We start from the raw sequence: 14,075 nt of genomic DNA, 5'->3' as shown, positions 1-14,075 counted from the left end.
ATTTTCAAATTAAGAATGCAGGAATGTAGCTCAAATGCTTCTACAGCCCAAGGAGAGCTCTTATAAAACCCTTAAGGGCTTTTACTTTTATTTAAAACACAAAGGATTAGCTTTCTAAAGCTTCTTTCAGAATTTAATTGGGCAAGTATAACTTTTAAAGTAGTCCATCTGCCTGGAGCACAGCGGCTGTGATGGGGAGAATGCTGCTGCAATATTTGGATAAATTCTCAAACAGAACCGTTAAAAGTCTCTGGTAATTAGTGGGTGAAATGAGAACTCAGAACTTGGCACTGGAATGTTATTTGCAGAAACTGTTGGACTTGTTTACTGTGATTCTTGTTTCCAGTGCACAATCAGCACAGATATTCCTATGACTTCATGAATATCACAAAAGTAAAATTTGGTATTAATGCACATATTTATTTTCTCAATATTTTATGTGACATTTCTCTCTGCAGTGAAATAATCCAACACTCACTTTCTTCTAAAACTTTATAATAGAGTAATATCATATTATTGCTTTGCTTAAATTATATTACAGTGCCTAAATGTTACATGATGCTGCATAAAAATTTGCTGTATTCTGTAACAAGATCTTTCCCACTGCACCCATCTCCTCAATTCTTGTAAATTAAATATGGTAAAATCTGTGCAATGCTTAAATAAAAGGTTTTGAGCTAATGGAAGTAGTAAGGCTAATGAAATGACCAGTGAATTAACAGGGAACAGGATTAATAGTAAACTACCACTGTACTGGGAATTTAGCTGCAGTCTTGTACTCAAATCTGAATGCTTGAAAATAATAACTTTAACAACAACAACAAAAAAATTGATTTTTGTTGAAATCTTACCTTTCCTCCAAATTTAGAACTCACATTTGTACTGTTCAGTTTTGGATATTTCATCCATAACAGGATTTAATAGCCATTCTCAAATCTAACTGCTTAAGTTTTAAGATCTGCATTTGGGACCAGATTCAAGCTTATGATATTTTGTATCTGTTTCATATAAATATATACAACCATTTTTTGAGCAATGTATTTCATATGAAAAAAACTTAAGCCACTTGCAAATTGTAAACCATTTTTCAGTTTCTGGATGTCATTGCCAAAGTTTCAGAAGCAGAGATGATGCAAAGTGCCTAGGAAACAGCAGCAGGAAACCACCGTTTGCCACTGTGCTCAGCTACAACTCTTGTCTTTTTATTTTCAGGAAACATTTTCTGCTCTTCTGCTTTTTCTGGTTATTCAGCCTGGACCTCTGTCCTGTTTACAGAGCTGAGGCAAGCCCTTGGACATGATCTGCCTTGTGTTTGCAAGAATGGCAGTAACAACTACACATCAGTGACTTTTCTCACTGAATCCCTCTGGATGCTGTATTTTTCCCTGGTCATAAGTGGTGACATTTTCCTTACCTCTTTGGGAAGATTAGTTTCAACAGGACATTAAAAAGATGGCTGAGGAAGAAAAGCTATCTCTAAAGAAAGCAATTCAGTTTGGTATTAATGGATATATTCCATCAGTACAACTATGCATCAGAAATGAGAATGCCCTCAGAAATTATCATGCTTGTTTAGACAGCATGCAAATAAAACACATGTGACTGATCCATCAGAAAAAAAGAGCTGGATCCCCAATGGAGAGCTGCTGTCAAATGAGAGCCTCCAGGAAAGCCATAGACTCAACCTTACCTTTAAATTAGTTACCTGAAACAGCCTGTTGCAATTTTGTAATACAAAGACCATGTTAGCTGCAGGTAAAAGGATTTCTGCATTCCCAAGCTACAAGAAAATATTTCCTTAAATTTTATATTTAATTTATCTTACTTTTGGTCTAATCAGCAATTAAATTTGAAAGAGGATCCCTGAAGAGAACATGCCAGTTGAAAATATACATAATAACAAGGAGAAGAATGCTAAGCTCCAGGAGTAAGGTGTTAATTTGTATCTTAGGAACAATATTAACATACAGGTCAAATGTCAAATGAAATGGGTCGCAAAGAAACACGTTACTTACAGACTTTAAATTGTGATTCAATGGCCCAGCAAAACATGAAAATGAGACCGGTGCTCCTGAAAAGGAACAGTCTGGACTCAGCAGATTTTCTGAGGCACCCCCAGCACCGCAGGACCAAATCCCAGCAGGTGCGCTTCAAGGACGATGGTGTCAGCAGCAAGGCAGAGCTGGAGGCCAGTCCTGCCCCACACACAGCGCTCACTACTGGCAAAACTGAAATATTTAGGGATCACAATTTTTTGCTAACTCAGTCTCCAACTTTTCCAAGGGCTCACAAGGGGCTTCGGAATATTGCCATACAAACTTCTCCCAGCCTCAGGAAACACTTCCCTGTTTTTAAAAGGAAAAAGCTGACAGTAAGTAAATCACTGACAGAAATGCCAGCAGAGCCTGCAAACTCTATCCAGGTAAATGGCAACCTTTGTGAACCAGACATTCTGTCCTCAGAGCTCTGCTACCTGAGGATAAGTCATCACTTGGAGGATGGATGCAGGAATAGTGAGGTGGGCTTGGGTCAGAGGTCATCAAAAGCACAAAGCAATGGACCGAGGTACTCGGGGGATTTCTCAGAGTCAGACAAGACAACTGCGTCCACACAGGTGCCTGAATACATTCATGTGAGTTTCCCACAGGACAGAAACGTTCCCCTGGATGCACCAGACACAGCCACAGCTTCAAGTAACTCACTGCATTCTTCTACTGTCATCAACAGCCACGAAAGTCATGAAAACAGCACACTGTCATCTGATTCTGACAGAGCAGAGCCTTGTCTGAGCAACTCTGGGAACTGCAGTGAATGTAACCCCCACTCTGCTGCTCCTGAAGAGCAGAAAATTGATACTGAGCTGCCTGCAGCCAGCAGAGATGCCAGCAGTAAGGAAGCTACTCCACTGTCACCCCCATCAAACCACAGCTCATCTCCTTGTTCCCTCAGAGACTGTCACCAGGCAGGAGAGCACAAGCCAGGTTCCAGCTGTGTGACACTCCCAAGTGATGATCACCCACCAGTGTCAGTGCCCAGCACCAATGCATCAAATCCATGTAACACTGAAATCCAGAACAATTCCACCCAGTCAGATGTTTCCCAGTGTAACAGCTGTGCAGAAGGATTTCACACAAAGTCTTATCTGCCAAGGAATGAAATAAATCCACAAAGCAACAAAGAGATTAATGAAATCAATCAAATTCACTTGGCACATGGAGAACTCTCTGCCCTACAAGGCAGGCTGCAGTCTGTAGAGGAATCCTTGCAGTCCAACCAGGAGAAGATTAAAGTCCTTTTGAATGTAATCCAAGACCTGGAAAAATCCAGAGCCCTCAGTGAAGGGTATGGTTCATTTTTAATATTAGTAATTCATCAGAAGTGAAAAGTAGATGTTAGCATTCTCTTAACCTTTGCTACTGAACACACATCTCTTCTGATATTTAAAGATGAGTTTGCAAAAATGTATCTTAGACCCTTGTTGTGATGTTTGGGCCTCAGCAGAGAAGAAAGTCCCTTTAGAGCTTGGCTTTAGCTGACACTGCCTTTACAAAATCCAGTGCAAGACCCAGCTTAACACCTCCCTTTTTATTTAGATTTAGGGTGTTCAGAGCATGGCAGGGTCAGACACACAAGGAGTGCCAGACTGAGAGCTAAGGACAGAGCATGTGGAGGCTGTCAGCAAGAGCTCACTTCAGACTCTCAGGTTTCAGAGTGGCTCCCTTCTCATCCCCATACAATGTAAAAACCCTGTATTTATTGTCACTATGGTGACACAGACTGTGCCAAGGTTATAAGCACTATTCATGCATTATTATGTGCTATAAATAATAATAATACCATAAATGCAACTAAGATCTAAAGACAGGACAAAGTTAAAATAGAATTTTAAATATTTTTATGCTCAAAACAGGTTTCTGAATATCCTAATAAAGCTTTCCAAGCTATCAAAACCATCTCTTTTAGTAATTGCATCTAGGACACACTTTAAAGTTCTGTTTTGTTGTAAAGTAGTATATCCTTCAAGCAACTTATCTTTGAAAAACTCAGAAACAAATCAAGGGAATAAAGGTAACATTTCATTTCTTAAAGAAAAGAGAACATGAAGAGATGATGCCACCATAAATTTAATCTTTATCACAGGCATCTCATGCATATAGATAAATCACTTATGCATGCAAAACTGCCCTCTTAATTCTAAAATTAGATCCTGTGTATCAGCTGTATTTACTGGTTACAATAATGACCAAATCAGGTAGTATTCCATATTTCCACAAACTGTGCAGATACCACAACAAGGAGGCTGCACTGAGGGGTTTGTGCAGGTGGAGCTGCAGAAAGAGCCCAGAACATAACACTGCTGTGCTCACACCACCCAGCACCAAGGGTCTGCCCTTGGCCTATGCCCTTCCTTGGTTTGGAATTGGAGTTAACTTGTATTTCTGTTGAATAACATTCCAACTCAAAATTCAAAAAATAATTTACACTCATTAAAAAAAAAATCAAGCAATATAAATCAGTTTAGCATGTGATTTTACTCCATACATATTACCTGTTTTTATCTGGAAACATTAACTGGTAATGTCCATCTGGCTGTTAGCATGAAAATACTTTCCTTAGCTTCCACTGTGCCCATATAAATTCTATTTAACATTTTCCCCATACAATTCAGCTCCAGCTACACTCTCCCAGAGGCTTGTTCCATATGATTTTCTAGCACCAAATTTGTAACAGCCTAAACACAAGAGACAAAATCCTCGTAGACAGACTAACAGCAAAAATGCAAAAAATATTTACAACACTCCAACCTAAAACTTCAGGTAAGAGGCAAGATTGGAGGCAGAGATCCAAGTATATCTCAAGCCTCAGCAGTCATTTCTCTGTTGTAACCTTCATCCAGTGACGACTTGAGTGTGGTTCCACAGGAAGGGACAGAAAGGAGCAGCCACTCCTTGTCCCCTGCATGCAGCTCTTTAGGGGAGAACCTGAGATTTAATTATGTTTGTGAATCTGCCCATAGTAAAGACTAATTTGCAGTGAAGCATGGTTAGATTATTTACAATTTATATATATATATATATAAAATCCAGCAATATTTATAATCCATTTCTGTTCAGTTATCACATGGTAAAAAGAAAAAAATTGTCCAATATTTTGAAGTTCTCTCTGAGATTCAGTGAGAAGCTTCAGTCCACATTGGCAGATTTACCTCACAGTAACACTGAATATTCCAAGCACTTTTATTGACAGCACAAGAAGATACATGAAGAACTCCGATTTTCCCCAAAATAATCAGAAAATTATTTTGCTACCAACTGATCTCCCCTAATTCAAATAAAACTTGTTAAATGCAAGTGTTACACTTCGGATGTAATGAGCCACCAATCTCAACCTGTTTCTAACACAGGTCTCTCCATCATAAAAATATTTCAGCTCTAGTTGGTGTTAAGCATGAAAACTCACTTTTCTTTTTTCATCAACACTACAAATTTGTAACTTATCAGCAGTAAAAATCTGACTTTGTTATAGTCAAATAAGGAAACATGAAAAGGGAAGACTGGAAAGCATAAGGACAGAGATCAGGCTGATTCAGCAAATTGCATGGATTTTCAAATACTTGAAAATGTGTTTTTTAGAAGCAGTCTCATGTCTAAGTGTTTTCATAACAAGTATTCATATCAGAACCAACAACCAGAACCCTTAACAGCATGAGGTGGGGAAGGTCAGGACAAGGCTCACAGGGTTTGTGTGTGTTTAAAGAAACTTTCCAGCTTAGAATTTGGTACTAGAATTTTTAGTAGGGCTGACAGAAGTGGTGAACAGAATGGCTTTTGCTCATAAAGGACTCAGAGCTCTGTTATTGTGTCTGTAACTCCACATCTCATGAACTGCTGTCTGTTCCAGGAGGAATTTCTACCACACTGGGCAGGACCTCAACAACTGCAGCACCTGCCAGAACACAGCGTGCATCATCTACAGGTACCCTGCTCCCCACAGCTGCACTAAACACTGCTTTGCTCACACCTGTCAAATGCCCCAACTGTTTTTAAGAACCAGTTTTTAAGAAAAGACTAAAAGTGGTTTGTATGAGGTGCTTGGTTTGTTCCCCAAATAGAAAACAATTCACTGGTAGCTGAAAGGAAAGGGGAACTGGACTTGGGAGAATTCAAACAGAAATTTCCCTCTAAAGTTTCACAGTGTTATTATTGGCATGCTTTGAAGAGCTGTGATACCATTTCTGATGATGGAATTCCTTTATGTGGTACATTTTTTCAAAGCTAGGGTTTCTGTAGTAATTTTAGATCTTGGAAAAGATAAACTCTCAGTTCTCTGAATGCAAGTGGGCTACAGCTACAGTTCATGTTAACCTGCAAAACAAACCCAAAATTCCCACATTTTCACCTCAGCTGTTATTAATATCAGAAAGCACAATTTGAGTGTAGGCTACTTCGGATTTAAAGTGCAGTTTATCTAAACTCTTATAGCCAGAAAGCTTTTCAGGGCCATGTTCTGGGAGCTGCACATGTTTCAAATGCTGTGTCTGTGCAAACACACTCTAAGAGCCTTTAACTGTCCAAACACCAACCCCAAAGCCAGCAGGTACAAAGTCTTGCTTGTGCTGCACGTGTACCTTGTCCACTCAGCAGGGGAATTTATAAAGACAATATCCAATCTCTGCAAGCTCAGTTACAAGGCAGAAACCCCACACCTTGATTACATTTACAAAAATAAAGAGTTACAGAATTTGTCTTTGAGGCTGGAAGCTTTTCCTTCATTTCAAAGAACATGGCAGACCATTATCTTCAACAGTTTGTAATCACTATAACTTTAATTTTTTAATGGAAATAATTAATAGAAAATACTCACATGGAAGTGTTTTTCTCACTTCATGTATGCAGGAAGCAAAATTAGTAAAGAGCTTAACAAACTAGACGCAGCACTGGAACCTATTGTTCAACATGCAACTCAGTCCCACACTGATGTCCTAAACCTCTGGTAATGAAATTTCCAAGTAATTAACATGTCACAAATTAAACACCACAACTCCTCTGAGACAAAGCTGGAGGTCTTCTTCACAGCCCTTGGATACCCTGGGAAGTTACATGACTTATCCAAGAGCACAGACTGTATCCATAAAAAAAGAAAAAAGAGATTTCCTTCACTTGATCATGGTCTGAACAAACAATCTCTGTGTATTTTATGGGCTAGACATGAACAGGTCACTCCCCAGAATTTATGTACAGACCTCCCTTGACCACAGGATGCCTTCTCTCTTTGCAATAACACCCTGTGTTTTTAGGTTTACGTGGTTTCAGTGCAGGATAGATCTTGAACAACAAGCACCATCATTCAAAGGAAAGAACAGAGGAAGTAAGAAGAAACTCAGGGGCCTTTTTGATTTACAGGTAGTTTGCAGCAGTAATGGTGCCTGGAGGCTCACACTGCAATGATGAATAGAACATGTGCAGAACACAGGTGATCTAAAAAGTTCCTACTTTTAAGAGACAAGGAGGAAATAGTAAAGAAACAATAGTTTTTGATTTACAGAGGTGTTCCACAGGATGTGGTTGTGAAAAAGCATTCTGAGTGACTAATATTTGAAGTTCATTAGACAATATTCTGAAAGCAGCAATTGTTGTCAGTGTTTGCTCCAGACAAACACGTGCAGTTCCTGTGTTTTTTGTGGCCTGAAATGTCCATGCAAGTATTTTCCCCTAAGACAGCATCACAGCTGTGATTAAAATCAAGTTTTTTTATCTTGCTCCCAGTTTTCCTGCTCCCCAAGAGCCTCACTCCTCAGTGCTGCAAGCCCTGCACATGCAGAGTGCTGGGTTGCTGTCACTGAACCATCTCTATCACTCAATCCCTCAGTCAAACAATGCATGAATCTCACAGAAATCCCCCTGTGGATTACACTGATCACTAAAGTCATAAAGAGCTTTTCAGCCTAACAGTGACTGTAAATTTGCCTTTATTAACTACCCAGCGGGGATTTCAGGCTTGGGATTTTTCATCCAGGTTGTGTAATAGAAATTTTTGTATTGTAATAAGCAAATGCAAGTAGCAACCCAAGGCAGTTATCATGGGCAGTATTAAATGAAGACTGAATTGACCTCTTGCCTCTGGAGATGATATCTCCAACATTAAATTAAAAACTCTGAAGAAGGGTGGAGAAAAGGCACAAGAGCAGATGCTATCCTTTCATGTTCTATAAAACCAACATTTCATTCTCCAGCACCCTTGGTCTGTGAATATTGAAAGGTATTAAGTTACAGTTTTCATAATAAGCTGATAAAATGCAAGAGGCCCTGATTTTATATCACTTCTTTCTGCTTTTTTAATATTTATTATGCATTACTTCCTGTTCATTTTCTAAATTAAAATTATCCTCCTGCTTTCTTTTTACCCATTGAGTTATATTATTTCATGAAAAATCCCAAGACACATGAATTAAGGGAAACAATCTTCTAGTTAATTTCAACATACTATGTAGTGATGTTTATGAATTTTATATAAAAATACAATTTAAACTTTACAGATTTCTTCTGATCTGTGCCAAAATCAGCTTCAGGGCCTTGAAGTGACATCCCAGCTCTCTTAAATAATGCTCTTTTCTTCCTGTCATAGCAAATACAACCTTTCCACTCTCTCCTAAAGCCTTCACAGCAGACAAAGCTGACACAATTCATTCTCCTGCCCAGAAGAGGTGACTGAAATAAGGAAAATACACAATACTGCTTAAACCCTGTCCATACTGACACTTTTGAACCCTACATTTATTTCAATGCACTCATCTGCTCTTATCTAATTAACATCTTGGCTCTTGTTTGACATCAATAATAATTAGGGTTTTCAATTGAGGAAATGAGTTCTACTTTCCTCTTAACTAACACCACTTATCTCAAAGACTTACATACTGTTTCAGTTCATATATTTTTGTTCCTAGCCTGTGTCCTAGTGGGAGACATTCACATTTAACAAAGTTAAGCATGTGAGAGTTTTTAATTATGAGCACATGACTGTTAGATTATGGGATCAAAATCTGACCTTTGAATGAAATGTATTGAAAGGTTATCCTGGTACATTTTCATTTTTGTCTTATTGCTTTGGGCACAATGTTGGAATTCTTAATTCACTTAAAGTAACATTTTTCACTCAAAAAAAAAAAAAAAAAAAAAGAGGTGAACTTATTTTCAAAAGAGCAACCCTTTAACCCCTTGTGTTTACCCCAGGCTGTATCACTGAATAACACCAATTATTCTGATGAGGGAAGCAGCCTTTGACATGTTCTTTAAAGGAGGAATTTCTCACTTACTAGCATAGGTCTCTCATTCTTTTTCCATAGTGTAGAATATGACTTCAGACAACAAGAAGGAAGATTTCATCAGATTTTGAAAACACTGGACAATGCAGAGCAAAATGCAGCTTCAGCTTCACCACAGAAGCCACCACCTGATCCTCCAGCTCCCGAGAAAAAGGAGTTAAGGAGAAAGACCAAAAAGGTGAAAAGAAAATGCTTCTGGTGGATTTGACTTCCTCATGCATCCTTTTACATTTCAAAAGACACTAAAGCAGAAAGAGTTTGAGAGCGCACACCTGAAAATGTGCAATTATGAAATCACAAAGGTTAAGAATGATTAATTAGAGTATCTGAAAAATCAAAATAATTGAATTTAATTAAATTAGCTCGCTGAACAAAGGTGCATGAAGATACTATTTTCAAGAAAAGAAATGGATTCTTTGAAAAGGAAGTTCTCTTTTATTCCCAAGGACACTTTCATATGCTTTGTAAGGACCTTTTTTTCAACTTTCCAAAAATAACAAGGTTCAAATCTCTACTTTAAAAAGCAATGGTAGACAAAGCTAAGCATGTCACCCAGCCTTTATTTCCCATTTATAAGTAACATTGACTAAAAGGAAAAGTCTTCATCAAGCTTTGAACAAATCACATTATCAAGAACAAATTCAGGGAAACCTAAATTGTTCAAACAAATCTCTCCTCAGAGGAGACAATTATAATTATTTCACGTCCCCAATGAAATATTTTTGTTACTGTCATCTAATATTAAACAACAAACAAAAGAATTTCAGGTTGAGTTTTAACTCTATCCTTCTCTTTGTTTGTTATAAAAAGCCACCATTTAGAAGTCATTTAATGGACTTCTCTGAAAAGAACTGGGGAGTTGTAAAGCCAGAGAATGTCCCTGTAACTCTTGTCTTAAACCCCTGCTCAAGCAAGGTCCAGTTCAGTGAATTTGAGTTCTGAATATCTCCAAGGACAAGAATCCTCAGCTCCTTGGGGAAGGCTGTTCCAGGTTTTCCTAGCACCTGATCTGAATTTCCTGCATTCTGATCTGTGCCCATTACATCTTGTTTTGTCCAAGCACACCTGCTGGAAGAGCTACATGGATCATGAGACCTCTCTCCTACATCTTCACTTCTAAAAGACTGAACAAACCCAATTTTCAATTGCCTCTCATGTCCCATGCTGCAGCCACAGCCATCCTGTGGTGTGAGTTGATGTCTTTCATCCACCTGGAAGCCTAAAAGTGGACATGACCCCTCAGATGTCATCACCCATTTGCTGGAAAAAGAGGAATTACTATTTTGGCTACTGTTTTACTGAATCATTTGCCCACTCTATCCATTTAAGACCTGTATTGCTGTACCAAAATATCCTGAGATTTTTTTTTTTTGCCTTAAGATGTAAATTAATATATGATAAAAAAATGGAACATAAAAATAATATTTAGTGAACTGATCTGTATTGCACAAAAAAAAAATTATATATATATATATATGCTGAAAGGATTTTATCAAATGTCAATGCAGCTACTTCTTTCCTCCAAAAACACTCAAGGTACCATTAGCACAGGGTGTGCCAATGGAAACCAATTTATGATTGGTGATCCCATTATTTTACTCATCAAAACATGGTCACCTTTCATATGGGGGCAGGGGGAAAAAGGTTTTCCAAAGCAAGTTGAGTGGAATGTACTGCAGACCTTTTCTTAGAAGTGGCCCTGGTTCAGGGTATTCATAGATTAATCCCTGCATCTTATTTTTCTAAGTAATCCTGTATTAATTGTGCAATGTTAGTTTTAAATGTCTGTACACTTTTTGTACACTTCTGTGTTCCTTGAATTCCTAGGGTTAATTACACATTTGAAAATACATTAAAAAGAATTTTGCACAGAAAAAATTTGTCTGGAGGAACTAATTTCTTTATAAAACGAACCTTTAAGAAGAAAATTTGCATTATGCCATGGCTCAATTTATCAAAATTCTAAAGGACTGACACTTAAAAACCATTTCCATGTTAATTTCAGTTAATACAGAAATGACAGGAACAAAACTGTTGTTACTTTAGTGGCTTTTCAGAAGGAAATTATTTTTTTACTAATGTCTTTAGATGCCTTTAGTGAGACAGAAAAGCTCTTCAATAATAGGTTGTGGCTATAAAAAAGGTAAGAATTAAATGACTCCACTAGAACACATCACTGTGTTACAGTCAAGCTTGTGCTGCTGTGCCAACAGCATTTCTTTGTTGCTTTAGTAATTATAATTGATGCAGGGAAGGATTTATTAGTGTATAAATTATTCTTGTGCATTAAAATAATACTTTAAGACCAATATCCCCTGTGGTAAAGTACAATAATAAGCAACACCAAGAGCTCTAACACAAGTAAAACCAGCAAGTTTTTTTCTGTATTGAACCCATTTTTACTAATTTATGATACAAAAGCCATCCTTTTGCCTTTCTTTTTGTTGACAAGCACAAAAAGTGCTCATATTAAGCTATCTGATTTTGGGTTTACCCACATAATGCATATGATGCTTTCAATTTATTTTCAAAGGATTCAGATCATTTAATTTAAACAAACCACACCCCTTTGGTTCACCACATAGCACCAATCAATTCCTGGGGTCAGGAGAACTATGCAAAACAGAAACACTCTTTTTAGTTTAACAAAGTCCAACCAAAGGTGGTTACAAGTAAGGCTCTAAGTCTTTCTTATGACCTCAAGAAACATCAATACTCATAAAAATCTGAAATACACTGATCTAAGTGCTGAATCTGAAATACTCTGATTTAAGTGCTTACAGGTTTCATATTTCAACATCTGAGCTTGATGGGATTCAGAACCATAACCAATCTTTAATCCTTAACCTCCCAGTCACAATTAGCCTTTGTTTTCCAGATTCCTGAGCTGGTGATTTTTGGTTTCTCTCAGTCAGTAAAGTCTGGACCATGAGGTGTGGATGTGAAATTCTCTTTGTGATCTGTGGCCCCAGGGCAGCAGGGAAGCTCAGGAGGTTTCCAGGCCAGCCAAGCCTCAGCCCTGCAGGAAAATCCACTTCTCTCTCAACCTTCCTCTGCCCAGTTTTCAAGCTCACCCTCCAAGATATCTGTTTCCTGGACAGAAATATGGAATTTCAGTGCTTTCCTTCAGGAAGGCCGCAAGGAGTTTTTACCCCCAGCCATTCCCACAGTGCTCGACACTCAAAAGGTTTTCTACATCAAACATGAGAGAGAAAATTGGAAAAAAAGGGTTTTGTCTCACTAAAAGGTGGTGAGGAGATGTCAGTGGTGGATACAGGAATGGGGTAATGCTGCTTAGATGCTGTTTTGTTTAGATTTTCAAATGTGCATGTCTTAGCAACATAAAATAATTAAAACTTAAAGCTTTGTGACAAGTAACTGAAGAATTTTGGCTATATGAAAATATGATAGGAAAGCAATGGGTTTTTTTATTGTTAAAATATTTTAAAATTTAATGGCTTTAAAAGATTTAAAATATTTTTAAAAATTAATTGTTTAAAAAACATTTTAAAATCTTTTATTAACGAATTATTCATTCCTATAGGAAATAAAAAATTACCAGATACACACTAAACAATTTATAGTGTGAGGATTGGAAGAGCAGTAGAAATTGGTAGACTGTTCAAAGATAAAAGTACTGGCTGCAAAAAACTTCCCTAGTTTACAAAATTACAGCTTAATTCCTAAAACCAGCTCACAGAGCAGGAAAGAAATGTTAGAAATTCACACTCCTAAATAAAATTTAAAAAAACCCCACATAAACTCCCCATAGCTTGTCAAAAAATCCCACCAAAAAAATCAAACCACAGCTACTTGATGGCACTTGATTACAAAAATATTGTGAGTTCCTGAGAAATATATATTTAAATGATAGATGCTATATATAAAACATTGCACAGAATGCAGTATATCCCAAAATTACTGTATTTGAAATTGTTGTTTTATGGAGTCAAACTAACCTTCTTTAAAAATTAAAAATGTATGAATAAAATACTGATTTTTCTCCTGCAACAGCAGTTCATGATGGTTCTGTGCACTATAATAATCCTGCCAGCATAGACACACAATATCTTCCTAATGGCACTTGATCTCTAATGTATGTTTTGTATATTTCTAGGCCCTTTAAATGTGATGTTATCCTTTACAATAAAATGAGATATTTTTACTAGGTTTCAGGAGTCAATTAATAATAAACAATGTTTAGATTACAGAGGAAGGGAACAATTGTTCTTTGGGGAAAGAAAAATGAATGGAAAACTAACAGGCATGTTGTGGAATCATTCTGCAGCATTTCCAAGTAGAGCAAGGATGTCAATTTGAATACCAAACAAAAAAGCTGTAGCTTTTAGCTAGACCATGAATATATTTGAACATATCAAATTCTCCAACCATGGCAGCTCTGCAAATAGTTTCTGTGGTACTTGTCTGCTCTAGAGTAGCTCTGCTTAACAGAATTCACAGATTTCTTTTGGGCAAAGTTTTATTTGTAAAATATTATATATAAATATTGTCTAAAACCATCTCTGCATAGCTTAGCTACACTGACTTCATAATGTTAAACTGATATTGTGAGCAAAATCAAGTTTGGAAGTACAAAAGGAAACCTTTAAGGTGCATATGGTGGATTTATGATATTTCTATTTACCTAACCAGGCGAAGACTGAAAACAAGTATTTCTGTGTTCTACATGGTTTATAAATTTGACTTCTATAATTCCTGTAGGAGGACTTCACTGCATGACAATGACCTTTAT

General features: G+C 37.3%; 2 protein-coding genes across 4 annotated transcripts in view; one reads left to right on the top strand and one right to left on the bottom strand.

The window, feature by feature from the left end:
- The window catches only part of INSYN2B (inhibitory synaptic factor family member 2B), a 32,516-nt gene extending 18,885 nt beyond the window's left edge, over positions 1-13,631 (top strand). Inside the window, exons 2-4 of one of the 3 annotated variants that reach the window (XM_005492496.4) lie at positions 1,213-3,342; positions 5,902-5,976; positions 9,344-13,631. In XM_005492496.4, coding sequence (XP_005492553.2) covers positions 1,976-3,342; positions 5,902-5,976; positions 9,344-9,530 — 1,629 coding nt within the window. In that variant the 5' untranslated portion in view covers positions 1,213-1,975 and the 3' untranslated portion in view covers positions 9,531-13,631. Of the gene's footprint in view, positions 1-1,212; positions 3,343-5,901; positions 5,977-9,321 lie in introns of all 3 variants that reach the window. The other 2 variants (XM_074552039.1, XM_074552038.1) reach the window with 2 other exon arrangements.
- The window catches only part of DOCK2 (dedicator of cytokinesis 2), a 160,775-nt gene that overhangs the window by 81,545 nt on the left and 65,155 nt on the right, over positions 1-14,075 (bottom strand). The gene's annotated exons all lie outside the window — the stretch shown is intronic.

This window comes from Zonotrichia albicollis, chromosome 15 (genome assembly GCF_047830755.1).
Source record: "Zonotrichia albicollis isolate bZonAlb1 chromosome 15, bZonAlb1.hap1, whole genome shotgun sequence".
Taxonomy (NCBI): Eukaryota; Metazoa; Chordata; class Aves; order Passeriformes; family Passerellidae; genus Zonotrichia; species Zonotrichia albicollis.
This window is presented reverse-complemented; position numbering and strand designations above follow the sequence as displayed.